We start from the raw sequence: 19,126 nt of genomic DNA on the forward strand, positions 1-19,126 counted from the left end.
TATAAAAACAAGTACATATGGCAATAGCTGTGAATGAACTCTGTCAAATCAACCTGGTCAAATATTTTCTGTTCCATCCCTGAATGTCAATACCTGCCAATGCAAATCTGATAGGTCATCTAAAATTTTCCTGAAGTCGAAAATATACACAAAAACTGTCTTTGCCAATCTGAAACATACAGTTAAATTGCAGTAATATAAAAACCCCAAAACTATTCATTTATTCAGTTCTTTATTTACAAAAAAAGTTCCAGTACAGAAATAAGGTCAAATACAAAAGGCAAAAACAACCACTCCCCTTGCTTTTCCTACAATACTACTACAAAAGCAGTATGCTTGTGGGAAACAGCCATGATTCAATCAACCCTGAGATGAGCGTGTCCCAGTAGTCTGAAAGACTTGGTGGGAGGGAAAGTGAGAAAGCATGTATGTATGTACATGGGCTATCAGTTAGCATCGTGCTATGTGTGAAGAGGCAGTAACACATCGCCCCCGAGTGACAGCCAGAACACAGCACTCTGACCCTGCCATGAGCACTTAGCCATTTAACAGGAGCGCAGAGCCTCATCTCCGCTCACCATGGTGCCTGGCAGGGTTACTGCAGCAATCTGAAAACATTCTGCCACTTCAAGTCCCCTTATTGCCAGGCGGACACTATTTCTGCCATACAGGCCAGGGACTGAAGGACCTGCTCTCGCATACCTACTGACACAGCATTCTCAGTACTGTTTACTCAGACTCAATTAGGTATCATCAGTCTATCAGGGATGATCAGAACTGTCCTGTGAAAAACACACTGTGTATTGAGTGTATTAATCTGATCGTATGCACTCAGTGACCACTTTATGAGGTGTACCTATCTAGTACCAAGTAGGACCCCTTTTTGCTACAAGAATAGACTGAATTATTTGCAGCATGGATTCAACAATGTGGTGGAAACATGGATTTTTCATCCCAATGGTGCTCTCTTGGGTTATCTGGTGACTGGGCAGGTCATTGGAGTAAACTGAAGGCTTTGATGCATGATTTGTGACATGGCACATTGTCCTGCTAGGAGTATCCATTTGAAAAAGGTAGATTGTGGCAATAAAGGGATGCACATGGTCAGAACAAAGCCTGCCCACTGTAGCATCATCTTCCTGTTCTTAGCTGACAGGAGTGGAATCCGCATTGTCTTCTGCTGCTGTAGCCGATCTGCTTCTAGGTTCAATGTGTTGTGTGTTCAGCGATGCACTTCTGCACACCACTGCCTTTCTGCACACTTCTGTTATAAAATGCCCCTATCCATCTGTTAGTGTGAACAAGTCTCCTCAGACCTCTTTCATGTTGTTTTTAAATGTTTCTAGTTTATCATGCACAAATGTAAACTAGAGACTGTAGTGCATGAAAATCCCAGGAGGGCAGCTATTTCTGAGATGCTTATGCTGGAGCCACCACATCTGGCACCCACAATCATACCATGGTCAAAGTTGCTCAGATCATGCATCTGGCCCATTGTCTTGCCCTCAAGATCGATCAAACAAAAACTAAAACCTGCATGGTTCACTGTTTTGAGGAGTAGTCTATTTGCGTTAACGAGCAGGGGCACCGAGTGGCCACTGAGTGATTAAAAACACTATACATTTACATCATTTCAAAAGTTTTGGTTGATTCCAATGAAACATTATTAAAATATTATATTTTCCAAGTTTGAGTATTAAAATATGCTTTTGGACGGCACCACATATGACCATAGCTGGTACTGTGTGGTGGATGTTTGACAACTTCAATTTTCAGGCCACTGTTCTGTTGTTTTGGGGTAGGAGGATGTAAATGACCACATTCATAAAACACCAAACAGCCTTTATTTCCGAACTTTCTTTGAGGGAATATAACTGCAATCTTTCAGGTGCTTCAGAACTATCCTCCACTCATTCATAGCCTCACTCACACATGTGATACCTGCCTTTAATCTTACTTTATTCAGTGAAGTATTGCGCCATAAAGTTTGATGGAGATTGATCACACAATATGTGAGGAATGTAGTGAGCAGTTTCATGTTTTGTGTAACAAGTGCTAAGCAGACAGGAACCATCAGAGTGCTGTGAATGAGCAGATTCAAAATGTCTGCCAGTAGTGATGACTGCACTGACCATATCACTCATATGTTTTGTGCAGATAATCCTCAATTTATGAACCTAAAAATGAATTGATAAGAGCATTGGTTTCTATGTATGTGACACATTTTCACTTTTTTCACATTTCACAATTGTTCCTACTACTCTATAATAATAATAATAATAATAATAATAATAACGTCATCGTCATCGTCATCGTCATCGTCATCGTCATCGTCATCATCATCATAATTATCATCACTGGGTTTCCATGTGGGTCAGCTGTCACAGTGGTCCTGTGTCATTACATAACTGCAAGTGGGAGACAGCAATGGGTTGGTTTAAGCTGGGCAACATTTCTGAAGTTACTGTTGTCATACCAGATGTCTACAACTGCCAGTTGTTCTCGATGACATATATAATTCTCCTCCGTTTGGAAATAGCTCTCTCCTGTAGTATTGTGTGCCCTCTGGCGTGGAAAACAGCGAGTGTCCCATTAGTCTTCACATCAGAGGGGGGCATGCAGTTCAGCTGCAGAGCTCTTTGTGTGGGTGAGAGAGGCAAAGCAGTGACTCAGTATAAACAACTGCTGATTACAATGTCTAAAGAAATAGGGGGTGGGGGGTGGGGGGATTAAAATAAATAAAATGCAGAAATGAACAAATATATATATATAACAAATAAAATTAATGAAAACACAGATAGTTTCCATGAGTGGGAGAAGTACAATGTAGATTCTTATGGAAAAAGCATGTGCATCAAACTCTACACACTATACATTATGATTACGCCATGAACTAGAAAACCATTGAAAAATATAATACAATACTCAGCAAAGGACCCAGAAGATTAGCACAATTATTTCCTCTGTTAAAGCATTGCTGATCAGTACTCACACATTTATATGCTATACAATGCACAGCATAATCAAGACCAAGCCTTTTCAATTAGACCTAATAACACAGGGCAGTTCTTAGCACTGGTTTTAATAATCAAATTGGTCCAATTGCCAATTCAATAAAAATACAATAAAGTAAAAGTAAAAATAAAACAATCAGAAACATGAATTAACAGAGCAAGTTATGTACATTGATGTCAGTGACTCATAATAGAGATAACTAGCCTTTGGATTTTTAAAAGAAAATTGTACTCATGTTTACAAGCAGTATTTGAGTTATTAAATATGTATCAAGCAGTATTTCAATATAAAATATGTATCAAATTAATTTGCGTGGACATGTGAATATAACTGGCAAGCATGGTTCAGCAAAATCAGAGATTATGCAGCTTGCCAACACTACCTAGTTTTCCAGCTTTTTAAATGATTTTAAGCATTTAGAAAAATAATACAATTTCTGCATTATAAACTTTGTGATAAAATATGTTAAAATACCAGAATCACAAAAGCCTTCCTAGAGGAACATTGGTTCGACAGAGTAAGTAGTTGACATTGCTATAAGTAGCTATCAAATCACTTTGATGCAACAGTTGAAAGTAACTGAAAAGAAAGAAAGGGTATGATCTCATTTGTTTGTAAACTGTGTGTTCGAATTCCAAGAGATTTTCAGCATTCATCATTTTTTTTCTTATCTCTATTTGTTCACGGCTGTTTCCTTATGCTAATTACATGAACAGGATTGCGCAGAAAATGTGCAGACAATTTAACAGTCAACATTTATCACTTCAAACACCTATGCATAAAAACAAAGGTCTGCATGCCGTGAATCCCATTTTGGATTTTTGTGGGAACATTTTTAAGAACAAAAGTAAACATAATATGAGAAAAGTTTTGTGAATGAGGCCTAATGAGTAGGTTTATGTACAAACCCAAACACTACAAAATAACATATTTTTTAACTGGTTTCAACTAAGCTGCCCCATGCTTAGAGGATTTAAAACGGTAATGCTAAAAGGTGGTCTTAAAAACGGTTTAAAGAATATTTACGCTATCACAGAAGCTTTGAAACAACAACAAAATCTCTCTGTCAGAAGAAGAAACACAATAAACCATATAATGGCCAACATATTCATGAATGATGATTCTAGTTCTTCATCAGACACTTTGAAATTAGCATACTGCCCAGCATGCAATTTTGAAGAAAAAAAAAGAAGAAAAACGCTGCTGCAACCCAGTACTTCCAGGGTATAACCTAGATGCATCTTAAATATTTCAGAACATAATTAATGTAATGTGTATTCAGTAATCATAACCTGCTCACACAAAGCCAAGATCACAAAACAAGCAGCAATCTCTTTAAAGAATGCCAAGCCAAAAAGTACATTGATTCAGATATCATTTTCACCAATTACTTCAGAGCAAGGAAATATTTTGTTTAAATGAGTATTGCACAATTGCATGTGAGAAATAAAAGCTTTAAATTAATTTCTGAAAATCTCACAAAACACATTTCCACAGTTTATGATGGATAATATTTAGCTTATACCTAATGTAAATTGTTCGGGTATGGCAATTAATTTGAATGGATAAAATGCTCTTATTAAACTATTTTAATCTGACAATGTTGCATGCATGCTTGATACGGTTATATATTTTCAATTGAGGTTAATTAAAAAATCCTATTTATCACTACTTTTCATGTTTCAGAACACACAAATAAAGTATAAATATTTTTTCTTTTGGCAATGTGCAGCACACTCATTTTGGTGTAGTTTATTCCACTGTAATGGTGCAAACCAGCATAAAATAGCTATTTATTTGTGCATGGGAACTCAAACAAAAACATAAAATGTTCTAAATAAAAACAGCATCAACAACAATAGTAATAATAATAATAATAATAATAATAATACTAATAATAATAAGCAGCGATGTTGAGGGTTGGGCACAGAGGGTCCTTGTCTTTCTGCCTGTCCTGTCTTGCCCACAAGTGAACATGCAATGTGAAATGCAAGTAAAACACTCTACTCCTAAGTGAAACATCTAGACAATAGATTATAATTAATATCCCCTGGGTTCCGCCACAGTTGGTTATGCTGCATGCACCACTCAGTGCACTCAGAGACAGTCACTAGTGCTGAATACTGTATGCACTTCATTACAGCCTTTCTGAATGCATTGTATGGCGGTAACTTGGTAGCAAACATCACAAATATGAAAATTGTTTCACAAATCTGTGAATGGGGTTTCACTAATATGTAAACAGCCTCACAAATATGTAAACAATTTCACAAATATGTAAATGGTTTCACAAATTCATAAATCTGAATGCCCCCACCAAAGTGTTTGCATTCGCACAACTGCGACTTGCATTTCACATATTTGTGAACCCAGTCTACATATTTGCAACTCACATTTTACATACATGTGAACCCATTCTGCATATTTGCGAATTCTTTCTACATATTTGCCACTTGCATTATACATGTTTGTGAATCCATTCGACATATTTGTGAAACCATTTACATATTTTTGAAACCCCATTTACATATTTTTGGAACCATTTACATATTTGTAAAACTGTTTACATATTTGTCAAACCGTCTACATTTCTGTGAAAACCCATTTTCAGATTTGTGAAACCATTTACATATTTGTGACTTTTGCTACAAAAATACTTCCATAGCATTGTATCTCTAGCCTATATTTAGTGCAATGGTAATGGCGTTTATTGGGAATAATCCCCTTCCCCATGTTGGTCTAAAATAGAGAAGTGAAGCTGTGACCAAGATGCTATGAATTATTTATTTATTCAATGGTATCTCTTTGTGTTTACAAAAGTTGACCTGCATAGAAATTTAAATCAAGTCATCTTACAGTTTTTGCAGTAATTTGGTGGTGGGTGAGGTGAGCTCCCACTCATCACTGTAAAGCACTTTGAGCGTTCGGAAAAGTGCTATATAAATGTAAGGATTCATTCATTCATTCATCTGTACAGTTATAGTACACCATGCACGCTTTCCATGGTAATTAGATAGTTTCAAGTTAACTAGCTTACAGCCAGCTGCTGGGAAATAATTTAATGTCATTTTTTACATGGAAGTGTTTTAAGAAATGTCTTAGCCTAATTAATATAGAAACATCAATATTGTTATTTTGGTGTTATCCAGGGGTCAGGAATGTTTTTTTGAACAAAGAATGAAACAATTTGAGGCTGTTATACGTGTAGAAAACATAATATAGCTTTATATATAGCTAGGATATAGCTCAGGAACTGCACACTGAAGTTGAGCTTGTGTGTGTGTTGGGGGGGGAGGGAGCTTTTTAGGGGCATGACATTGGTACACATGATCTACATGGGTCCCTTTCCAATTTGTATTTTATCCAAATTTGAAGAGTAGTTGGACTTAAAGGATCTGTGGTCAAATATATTCTCCACAAGTTTTGCATGGTTATATTTGGTATATATTGGGGGATGTATTCTTAGGGCTGTTGGCTGTCAGGCTTAGGGCTTTGAAGGTTCCTATCAAATTTTGTACAATTTGGCTTGATGGAGCCTTTGGAAATGAGTAATTTGCTAAAAGAACCCCCTACAGGCCATATTGCTCTATAAAACTCTGAGCCTGGGCATGCTCATCCACGCTATGACTATCTATCATACCCGAAGTTCACCATTGTGGTAACTGGTGTAAGTATTTTGGTGGTACACATATTTTGGCCATGGTTATACATTTTTGCAAATTGAAAGTACTGTCCTCAAGCCAACTTTTACAACAAAATTTACCTTATAATTGAACATAGGGACGTGATATAGATAACATGTGCCTAATTTAGTGAGAATCGGGCAAATTTGCCCATGAGAATCGGGCAAATTGTCAGAGAATTAGGAAAAATTCATTTAGCAAAAGATTTTAAATGGTGGAAAATCCAATATGGTGGACAATGTGGGTTCTAAGTGTTTTTTTGATCAACATGAGAAGGTAGACATGTGCAGAATGTTTGTTGCATATATATAAAACGGGATGGTCATAATATTTTTTTCAATGCAATTCAGGAGGTAGTAGAAGAAGAAAAATCATCCATTCCTTTACAATAACTGAGTTTCTCATTACACTAGTACTCGCTTTGCCTGTTTGGAGCGTGCAGTTTAAATACCAGTTTATATTGGGATTCAATTTGGAATAATATTTTTGCATCCTCCAAAAATATGGCTCACCAACTGGTATGCTTTAAGTCAGCTATTATATTCTTCATTCCTCTGTACACCAGATTTCATATTTAATTAATGCACACCATATCTTTATATGAAATTCCTGTTAGGACCAGTAGGCACATACCTGCATATGTGGTGGGAATTCTCTCCCATAAACCTTCTTTGAAAATATGTGTTATAGACACTCAGGTCCTTTAGACACACAGATTGTTCCCATTACTTGGGAATGACTCAAATATTACTCTCGACAGACAGACAAAGTTTTATTTGTGGAATTGGTTGGGTAGACAGGGAGATTCCACTGAAAGATACTCAGTAACATTGCCTGAATACTACCTGGATATGTGTATTTTAGAAAAATGCCCTAGTTAACATCACATACAAAGTGATCTCTGATCACATCAATAGCACACAAGCAAATATGCTATTCATCTAGCCAATAGTGTGCCAGGAATAAACCTACACGACAGTAAGCCTGTTGAAATACACTCAAAAACGTCAGTAGTTGGTGAGGAGTAAGCACATTTGTTAACTCAGTAGTAAAATTGAGTGAAGACAAAAGTTCAAGTGACCACAAAGGAAAGGTTCACACCGTAAGCTCCAAGCATGAAGAAATTGTCAACAAAAAAGGCCAAACAAATTCTGACTGTTGGAAGTGCTTTGGCTTCTTAAAGTCTGACAAGATACAGAGTTGTTTTTCTTGAAAATTATCATGCAGACCACTGGCAACAAAGACAGGCAACACCACAAATCTTTTCCACCATCTGAAACAGTACCATCCTTTAGAGCACACATCCTTTAGTTCAAGGTACCAAAAAAGTATTAGTCGCTTGAACACCATCCAAGGCACCAGTACAGCTGCTGTGAGAGATGTGAGAACCAAGCAACAAACAATTGATGCTGCCTTATGCCTCTAACGCTATGCCTTATGACAGGAAATCAAAACCACACAAAGATATCAGTAGTGCATTATCATACTGTCTAGCGAAAGAAATGCTGCACATCGACTCTGGAAAAGGAAGGATTCAAGAGGCTTATACAGGTTATTGGCCCAAGATATCGGGACCCTGGACAAAAATTTTTTTGCACACCACACTGCCACAGCTTGCTGAAATTAAGGGAAAGATTATATATATATTTTTTTATATCAGCTTTTATCATTATAAACTGATATGATCTTCATGATTTTAAGATTTTTGTCCTTATTGCTCAGTCCTACCCCCATCCTTTACCACACTACTGACCTATGTTCTCATCCACTCATAATGACCAATGCTCTCACTCTTTTTTCACACACTGACCTATGTCCTCATCCACTCATCATACTGCTCTCACTCTTTATCACACACTGACCTGTGTCCTCATCTATTCATCATACTGACCAACACCCTCATTCTATCACACACTGACCTATGTCCTCATCCACTCATCATACTGACCAACACCCTCACTCTTTATCACACACTAACCTATGTCCTCATCCATTCATCACACTGACCAATGCCCTCACTCTTTATCACACACTGACTTATGTCCTCATCCGCTCTTCATACTGACCACCCCTCACTCTTTACACACTGACTTATGTCCTCATCACTCATCATACTGACTCAACCCACTCTTTATCACACACTGACCTATTCCTCGTCCACTCATAATACTGACCAACCCTCACTCTGGCATCCACATGATATGTCACTACTCCCTTTTTACTATATTTGAATTTCCTAACAACCCCCTCACCTATTACATAAATAATGTCTTATATAGTATAATGGCTGCTTTAGCCTTTTCACACACTGACCTATGTCCTCATCCACTCATCAGACTGTACAATGCTCTCACTCTTTATCACACACTGACCTATATCCTCGTCCACTCATAATGCTGACCAATGCCCTCACTAAAACTGGCAAATTCCACATGTATAGCTCACAGTACTTCTCTTTGTTTACTTATATTTGAATGTTCACTTATAAGTGCAACACAAACAATTAACCCAAGGGGACATTAATATTTCAAGCTTGGAGTCCTTTGTACTCGGTAGCGAGAGTTGGTCCATCAAAGCCTATTTGTTCCAATGTGTTTAATGGTGGGGGCACTCAGCCGTTTCCCTTCCCGGTCTGCAGCCAAGCAGCACAAAAGTGCCGCTCCACCGATGCCAGGCCGCTTAATTAGCCCATATTACTCTGTACGTACTTCACAGCTTGCGACTGAAAATATGACAAAAAGCACAGCTTCAACAACAGAGGGCTGTCATCACCTAAGACACCCATTATTGGGACAAGGGCACATTTAAATATGTGTAAAACTGAGGAAGCATCCTGTCCCTGAAAGTCAAAATGCAAAAACGGCAGACATGCAGCATTACTGTGGCATTTATTCATAATTTTAAAAAAGCATTTAAACATTTAAATGTATTCAAATGATGATAAAGCCTTCATTATCTGATAGGATATGGGTATGCTTCTCCCACTATCTGGCCAAAAAGCTCATGGCTCCATAATATGACATGTGCACTCTATGCAAAATAGTGAAAAACACACCCAGGGCACGTGTGCAGTGAAAAGCTTTTCAATACGCATTATCTTTTTGCTCCACAATTTTTTTTTTTGCGCAGACCGCTGGTTGTAGTATCTCCCCGGATTCGGCAGAGAAAGTAGGGGAAAAGCACTGAGTCGCAGCGAAGGCCTTCTAGCCAGGCCAGGGCTGTTGGTTGCCTAGGAGCAGGCTGATGAGAGTACATGAGACAGGTTCTACTTGAGTGCACACAGAGGGAAGAGCTGTCCTATTCCTCATCCCCTCCCTGCTCTGCTTTTCTCGCCCTTTCTCCTCTGCAGCTCGGCTTCATCATTTATCCTGCACTCAGCCAATCCTTCACCTGAAACACACTTGCACCTGTAGACGAACATCATCAATTTCACGCCTGGGCATACCTGTAGCTGCCCAATACAAATGCCATTAAGGAACAATGCATCCTGTACACAGCAGCCTCTCACGATGTTCCCGTCTTTGATCAATGGTGGCTTCCGAAGATCAATTTTTGCCACATTTTCAAAATGTGAATGTGAACTGTTGTTACATTTGATAACACACAGGACAAATATTTTCAGATGAAAGAAATAGGTTAGAAAATGCATTTCTCTGAACATGGACATTGTCATTTAATGATAACCTCTCACTTTTAATCTTTATACAGATTCCTCAAATCCTGGTGATCATTAATCTGACTACCAAAGATTGATATTTATTAAGGGTGACATAAATGATCAATGCATTAAATATCAGTTCAGAATTTATCATAAAATGCAATTTCTAACCAAGATATTTTCATCTTCATTTTTCACTTCCGGAAAGCTACCGTTTAGTATATGATATTTAATGAAGTCTCACTTGGTTCATTAAAGCTGAATTTAGAAAATACAACTGGTTAAAGGAATCAGAGTGAGGAAACACTCTTCGATACTTAATTTGTTTCGATCTCAACATAACCCACACAATGCATTGATAAAATATACATCTGCTTTTTTGATGAAGACATTGCACAATATAATGCCCAGAAAAACCTTGATCTTGATTCTCAGATAAGCAATTATGTAGTTATTGCTTTTGGCTAATCTTATGGGAAACAACCCTTATCTTGAGCATTAGAATATTTTACACAAATACTGCTAAAATCATTGCTTTGATTTGTTAAGGTTTTCTAGAATCACACCTACTCAGTGATTTCACATACCATACATTGCACTTGGCTTCTTTGGTGCACACAAGTGTGTAACTGTTTTTTCTTGCTAAACAACTATTGGCAGTGTTGGGTAGTTGCAATGCCAGGTTTGAGGGAATATACATGCATGGATTAGCCATCCCACATATGCATATGTATGTGTGCATGTTTTTCTATGCATGCATATGGGTGCATTTTTTGTGTGCTTGTATGTGTTTCTATATTTGAGTAACCAAAAACATTATACAATTTGAGTGCACACAGTGTATATGATGCATACATGCTCATCTTCAGTTTGAGTAATAGTGATTGTTTAGCCATGATAATGTGTAACAAGCACACACCTTCATAACCATATTTTTTAAAATTAAAACAATCAAGCAATGACTATGCCTGGACATATTTCCTGAATCTCACTAATAAACATAAGATATGAATTATATTTATCTTCTCTTCGGGTGTGGAAAGCAAATTGTAGATGATAATAATTAAACCCACTCAACACAATTAACAGTTAGCAGTAACAGAACTGCTGTGTTTTAAAGCCTTGTTAAATCTGGGCCAGCCCTTTATACCAAGTCACATACATTTATGAACTGAGTCTTGGCCCATTGGTTTCTTTATTCCTTTCATATGTATATCTATTGTACATAGAGAACTTACATTTTTATGAACACAATTGCCGTATTCATGGATGAAATACAAATGACTATTGCATAGGACTTCTCATGTTAGCTCATGCTCAGCAGCACCCAGTCGATTCTATCTTTTTCATGGGTTATGATCTTCCCTAGGCTTGCGAAATAACAAAAATAAACAAATAAAGCTGTGGAACTGCAATGCAGACCTGGCAGATAATCCTTTATTTTGATCTTTTAATATTGGCTACATTTATTCATAGAACTGCTAATACAGAGTCACTGAATGACTGCGGTCCTTACATTATGAAAATACCGGGCAGATATCTCCTATTGCATCTCTCCGAGAACACAGCGAACTGGCATGGGGCTCTGTCATGGGCAGTGAGTGCAACAGCAGCAATCCAGTAATCACTGAGACATTGTCACCACTGGGAGCTACAGGGGGCTTTTTAATCAAAAGGAACATCGTTCGATGACTGCTAGAGTTTTGTGTTTGCATCATTGTATGGCGCACGATAGTAAGCGATGACATATCAAAGTTATGACAGCAGGGTAAAACCAACCTGACATTGTATTTTTGTGAATTTTTCACATTAAGTAAAAGGGGAAGGTGACCAATGGCTGTAAGTGAGAAACTGAGGCATTATCAAACGCATCATTTTAGTTTAGGTTTTAAGCTGTTGTAAAATTGAATCACTCAATTATAGTGAAATAAATACACAAATGGATATATGCTATAACTACTGCACATTTAGCAATCGGCACACGGCTGTATGTCTAAACCTGAACCTAAACTGAATGCACTGAATTTCAAATCAAAGGACTGGCAGCATTCAATTAAAATTGCCTATGCCTATTTGGTAATGTTTTCTGATTGACTAGATGGACAAACAGAACTAAAGAAAACGAAATAAATAAACCATATAAAATGCTGATGCATATCTCAACCCTGAGATATTAGTACATTAGCGTTTCCTTTTAAGAAGGTCAAGGCCACCAAAATGAAAATCATGCAAAAATCAAGTCCGAAGTCACACATCAAGGTTTAAGAAGGCCTTTTGTTTTACAGAACAAGTATATTTTACCACAGTATTACACATATAAAGCCTAATAATTTATATAAACTCCCGATGACAAACCAGCACCACATAATTGGGTAATGTCATTAAAAGATGTAGCTATGGCTGTGGTTTGTGGTATGAAAAGGACAAAACTTCCTCAATCATGAAACCTTGGGTATTGGTAGAATATTTACTTAGAATATTTTCAGATTTCTTTTAATGGGTCTGATCATTAAGATCCTCTTGCGCAGTATATACCCTGATCCTACTGCAATGAGTGAACACCTTCAGATATATACAAAGCATTTAAGTAACTCATCAGTGTACAGATTTGTATTTGTATTCTAACACACGCACACACACACACACACACACAACACACGCACTTTATCATACAGCACACCATTGCTGACATTATTTTAAAACAAAGGATTCAACAAAACTGTTAAATAAAATTTTATCTCATTCACATTCTACCAGCCAGAGGAAATGTTTCTAGTCCTATTTTTTTCACTTGCGACACAGAAGTATCTTGTATCTATCAAATTTATAATATGATTCAAGGTACAATTTGTTCATAATACAATGCATTGTATGTTCAAAATAGATTGAAGTTTCTTCAAGACATAACCGTTCATTTAAATGACGTGAAAGCACTGAATGCCTTAAATCGTGTATCCTATCTTTAAAAATAATAAAATGGTGCTTCTAATACTGTGGTCAGCTATATCTCTTTTTATATCCTGTATTCAAGTCCAATGGTTATTCTTGTTTACCCTGTTAACAATTCACTTGGACAAACTTGGAGAGAACAGAATTCCACAGGTTATCTTAAAGATCAAGACGCCGCTGTAACAATTTTGTATTAGACTAACAGTCGCACGAAATACCATACCACAGGTAGCACATATCACAGACATGGTGAAGAAAAGAACGGAAGGAATGAAAAGAAAACATTTTCAAGGCCAAAATCAAGTATCAACCACTGGAGAAAAATAATAAACTGTTTAATAAAAATAATATGGAATTAAACTGAAAAAATTAGGGAAAAATAGGAAATTAACGATTTATTTGGACTGCCTTCAATAAATTGATCAATAAGCAAACCCATTACCTTCCAGACAGCAGGTCCTCCACAGTCCCGAATGGGTCATCACTTCCTCGTTCTTCCTACTAGTCTCGTTATCGTTTGCCGTCTTAGTCCTGCACACGCCTCTGGAATACAACCAGTAGTCAGTTCCCACCGCGATTGTCATCAAACTGAACGCGGCAAAAGCCCCCACCGTAGTAATTAACATCTGGACTCCTCTATCACACATCCTCATTATGCTTTATTCCAGGGTGGGAACAGGCAGCAAGGGGCAATTCACAGGTCTCCTGGCCCGCGTGGCATGCCGGCTCCCGACAGAAAACTCCGGTCCACTTCAGTAAAGAATACCATTATCTTCAACTTTTCACAGGTGTTGGTATAATAGTGGTTACAGACGGTGCTGTGCTGATTAACTTCCCCAGCTTGCAGACATTTAATGACCGCGTGTCACACAAAAGCAGGAACACTGTGTCCAGCTCCTGGAAAAGTCTCCATTCCCGAAGCCGGAGCAGCAAGCGCCAAGTAAAGAAATCACATAAGATGCGTGCTTCTTATAGAGTAGAGAGAGCGACGAAATGGTAGAGCTTAAAATAACAGTAAGAGTATCTACCATTAACATCATAAGGATATTAATCTGATTAAAAACAAATGCAGCGTTACATTATACTAAACAGCAGATGCATCTGTATTTATGATCCTAAATCGTTCTTATCCCTTTAAAACAATAAATATTTCGAATAAAATAACACAGTTACTAGCCCACTTACGTATGCAATCCCTCATGCGCGCAAATTTCACAGAATAGAAATCGCACATGGGGTAACAGGTTTAGTTTTTAACATGGATAATTAATACAGCCAGGAAAAATGTTTTTGCTGTTAATCCAAGGTAGCTTTCCCCCTCCATCGCAAAAGCATCAGCGTATCTTCAACAATATTACACAGCAACGAACATCCGAGTTGGTGAGGGAGTTGCATTCTACCGTTGCTCTTTAATAAATACTTGAAAATTCTGTCTTGTCTAGAAGAGCAAGTGATATACACGCGTACATGTATCTTAAAATTCAGCGGGCATACAGCCAACCACTTAAAAGGCACCTGTCCAAAAATAATAAATCAATTCAAAAGATCAACATTTATCATTTTTGTACTTGCAGCAGTTGTAGTATTGATGCTGGCTCTGGCAGTTGTGGTTATGAAATGACAGCTCCCACGTTCTCCCCGAATCTGCTCAGCTGAAACAACGCCCACAGTGGAACCGGGGGGGAGAGTTGAGCGTTGCAAATGTAGCGCGCTCGCTGCTGTCCGTGGTTCTGAATGGACGAGTCAGTTCATAATCTCCGGATTTCTCCCCACCACCGCCTGAACAGCGCTCATGGGCCCTCCAATGTACTACTTAAGCCTTCATATGCAAAAATATTGACAAGTGATGCATAAAGAATTGGACCCTGGAGAACAGAAGCATACTTAAAGAGCCACTAACATCTTCTAAGATTTCTTTGAGGAGGGCATTTCACATAGGTTTACGTACTGTCCTATACATCTTCTAAGGGAAAGTGCAATGAAATATAGAATACGGGGCAAAGAAGCATCATACGACGAATGTAATAAATTACACGCGTGTTTAGTGTTTCTGGTGAAAAGAGAGAACCGCGGTCTCTATTTCTATTAAATCATTCTCATTGAGAGGTATTTTAAGATTAAAGGATATCGACAGTTCCATTTTAAAATAAAACATGAGCGAGACATTTTTTTTACAGTGGGAAAATACGTTACCATATTACTTACGTTCACACACGGCTTATGAACTGTTTACACACGAACTATCCTCATATAAGTTCCATGTATCTTGGCAAACAACCATGTAATTGGAAACTTCGTAAATCAGTTCACAACACATTCATATCACAATGGCCTTCTGTCTCCATCATAAGTAGTCCCACTGTGAATCTTCATAATCTATTAAAATCATACTTTTCATTCAATAGACAGGGTTCAGGAAAATGTTGTATCTGAGACAAAAGCGACATTTGACCATTAGCAAAATGCTATATTTGGTGACTTTGAAACATGATTGGGTCAACGCCCTTACAAAGCTGAAAAGTACATGTCCACTGGCATACGTATCTGTCATGAATCAGGCTGACCCAGTATTGACCCCCCTCTAAATTCAAAGCGTATATTTGAATTGCAATAGGAATAAAGGGATGCATTATTTAAACATAAATCAAAATTGATACCAAGCAAAGGGATGTGTTCCAAGTTTCTGAAGCCATATTCCTAATGAGCAGCTACTCTCTCTACCCTAGTTGTAATATTCACAACATGTCTACACAGGCTTTTCATCCCTCTCGAACAGGGAGCGCAAGACTAAAAATGTCATTTGGCGGTCCTTGTCAGAGTACATGTTCCATTCTCTAAAGATGAATGGATTATTCTTGCTCTCTGTCAGAAAATCAACCCCCCTCCCATATTTCACGCATTAGAGAAATTCCAGTTGCATCCAGATTAGACAGAAATAAATACACCTTGCACACACCACCCTTTTCATTTCCTTGAACTGGACTGGAGTGGCCAAATTGAAGATGACATCATAGCCTTGTACAGTTCATAATCGACAGAAAACCACAAAGACATTCATTTCATCTAGCTTCTGGAGAACAACAGGATCAGGACTAAGCAGCAGAAATAATTAGGGAGCTGCCCGTATAAACAAACAGACAAATTTTTTTTAAGGCCAAAGTATAAGTCATGTCCGATTTTTTAGGTATCAGAAACCAGCAATTTGTTGGTTGTTTGATTTCAGTTTGAAAGAAATTACAGGTATCGGTAGAGATGAGAAAAAATGGAAAGAAAAAGAATAACATTCCTTTCTTTGTAAATGTCTAAATGTTAATGCTAATGTTTGTTACCAAGTGAGCCACCAAATATGTTAAAAGCACACACTGATAATAAATAAGAAATACCTATAGAAGAAAGGAAGTTAAGTTTATTAAATAAATAGGATGTGAATTCAGGTTAGGCAGAATATATTAAATTTGGTTCCAGAGCTGAGGTCAATGATGTAAAGTGAAAGTTCTGTAAAGTGAAATGAAAAAAGAATAAAGGAAACATATTCTGTTGGATGTGAATGTGCCTGGTTTTGGTTAAACACATGGAATTGAATCTTACTGCAAGGGCTATCTCAAGGAGCACATTTTTAGAAAGAATAGTCTAATAGCTTAACAAAGATGCCATAAAGACATTGGTATCAGCAATGGTACAATCATTATGATCATAACCATAACGCATGGTATAGTTCAACTACCAAACAACTCAAGGACAAACTTCCAATATAAGAAAACAAACTTCACCTCAACCTCAGGACATATATTTGTTTAAACGTTTTACAGAATTACACTGACTCCCAGTATATTTAATGTTAACTTTGCATTATTTAAAAAGTTGTTAAGCCAACTACATGACTTGTTATTTCATTAGAGACACCCACAGCCATGACATCAGTTGACTATTTAAAATGTTTTACTTTGGAAATACTGCTGTAGACAAATGTAATTCTTTGCAGAAGTCACCTCTTCATGGACCAAATAAAATCATGAGGAATTCATTTTCCAGGCCCTTATTTTACACTTGTTGTCATTCTCATTTAATTAATTCTATTTAAGCACATAATTATATATGTATGTATATGTATATACAGTGCCCTCCATAATGTCTGGGGCAAAAACATATTTTTCCTTGATTTGGCTCTGTATTCCATTATTTTAGATTTGTAATCAAACCATATGCATGTGGTTAAAGTGCAGATTCTCAGCTTTTATTACATTTTGGTTTCATACATTGGCCCCCAGCTCCATTTCAGGGCACCATAATGTTTGGGACAAATGGCTTCACAAGTGTTTCCGATTACCCAAGTGTGCTCAATTGCTTTCTTAGTGCAGGTACAAGACATATTTCACTATCTAATCTTGATTCTAGACTTTTGATTGTATTTGGAATTTGTTATTGGTGTTTATCAACACAAGGTCCTGAGTCATGCCAGTGTCATGAAAGTCATGAAAGTGAAGGAAGCCATTATGAGGCTGAGAAAAAAGAAAAAAATTCGGAGACATTGGCCAAACTTTAGGCTTAACAATATACATTGTTTGGAACATCATTAAGAAGAGAGCACTGTTGAGCTCAGTAATCACAAAGGGCCAGGTAGGCCAAGGAAGGCAGTGGATGACTGAAGAATTCTCACCATAATGAAGAAAAACCCTCAAACACCTGTCCAACAGATCAGAAACACTCACCAGTGTGAAGGCATGCATGGATGTATCGGTTACTATCATCTGCAGAAGACTGCACAAGCAGAACTACTGAGGCTACATTGTATGACACAAACCACTAGTTAGCCACAAAAACACGAATGCCCAGTTACAGTTTGCTAAGAAGTACACAAAAGAACCCGCAGAGTTATGTAAAATGGTCTTGTGGACCAAAATTCACTTGCATCAGATTGATGGCAAGAGCAAAGTGTGGATAGGAAGTGCCAAAGATTCAAAGCACTATCCTCACCTGTGAAACATGGTGGAGTGTTATGGTTTGGGCATGTATGGCTGCCACTGGTATGGCTCACTTTTCTTCATTGATGATGTAACTTCTGATAGCAACAACAAAATTAATTATGAAGTGTAAAGGTGTGTGTGTGTGTGTGTGTGTGTGTGTGTGTGTGTGTGTATTTATGTAGATGATCAGGGATATGTGTGATTCAGTTGCTATCAAACAAAATTAATAAAATAATAAATCAAACAATAAACTGCTGGGAATACAGCTCCGCCGAAATCCAGAAGATCCAGCAGTCAAGAAGAAAAAGAACAACAACAATAACAACAAATTTGAAAGAAAGCACAGCAACGCAAAGCAAGGCCCTTTGTTCTCACAAAAGCAAACAAGGCCTGTAAATCTTCATGGATTGTTAGACCCCAAAATGGCAGTACTAATTCTGGGGTCAGTGGAAAAACAATGTAGAGCTCATTTGCAGAATCTTCCAATGAATGAAAATAGCAGCTATTCAGTCATGTGTTGTGCTGTGAAATCTGCTAGCATGCTGCTCTGTAAATTACCAAACAGAAGATGAGACTGTGCAAGTGGAGAAATATATCTGACTTCTTTACAATACAGTAAACATTTCAAATCAAATGTGAGACAACGGCTCACATTGTACAGAAAGGGCAGAACATATTACTGCTAGCTACCTCTCTGACCTGCAGTGTTCTGAGGAGTATCTTTTCTATCAACCAATCCCTTTTATGAGAATCTCCTCTGCAGGTAAATATCAACAGTCAATTTTTCTTATTCTACTCTTATTCCTTACCTTTTGCTGTTCAATTTATAATTGCACCCGTTTTCCTACTCAGGATAT

The 19,126-nt window shown here is 37.5% G+C and overlaps 1 protein-coding gene across 1 annotated transcript in view; it reads right to left on the reverse strand.

Moving 5' to 3' along the window:
- Nucleotides 1-15,062, reverse strand: part of LOC135248251 (voltage-dependent calcium channel gamma-3 subunit-like) — a 42,321-nt gene extending 27,259 nt beyond the window's left edge. The window contains exon 1 of the mRNA XM_064322653.1: nucleotides 13,748-15,062. Within this exon, the coding sequence (XP_064178723.1) occupies nucleotides 13,748-13,958 (211 nt within the window). The 5' untranslated portion in view covers nucleotides 13,959-15,062. The remainder of the gene's footprint in view (nucleotides 1-13,747) is intronic.
- Nucleotides 15,063-19,126: the final 4,064 nt, after the last annotated feature.

The sequence above is a fragment of the Anguilla rostrata genome, chromosome 2, assembly GCF_018555375.3.
Source record: "Anguilla rostrata isolate EN2019 chromosome 2, ASM1855537v3, whole genome shotgun sequence".
Taxonomy (NCBI): Eukaryota; Metazoa; Chordata; class Actinopteri; order Anguilliformes; family Anguillidae; genus Anguilla; species Anguilla rostrata.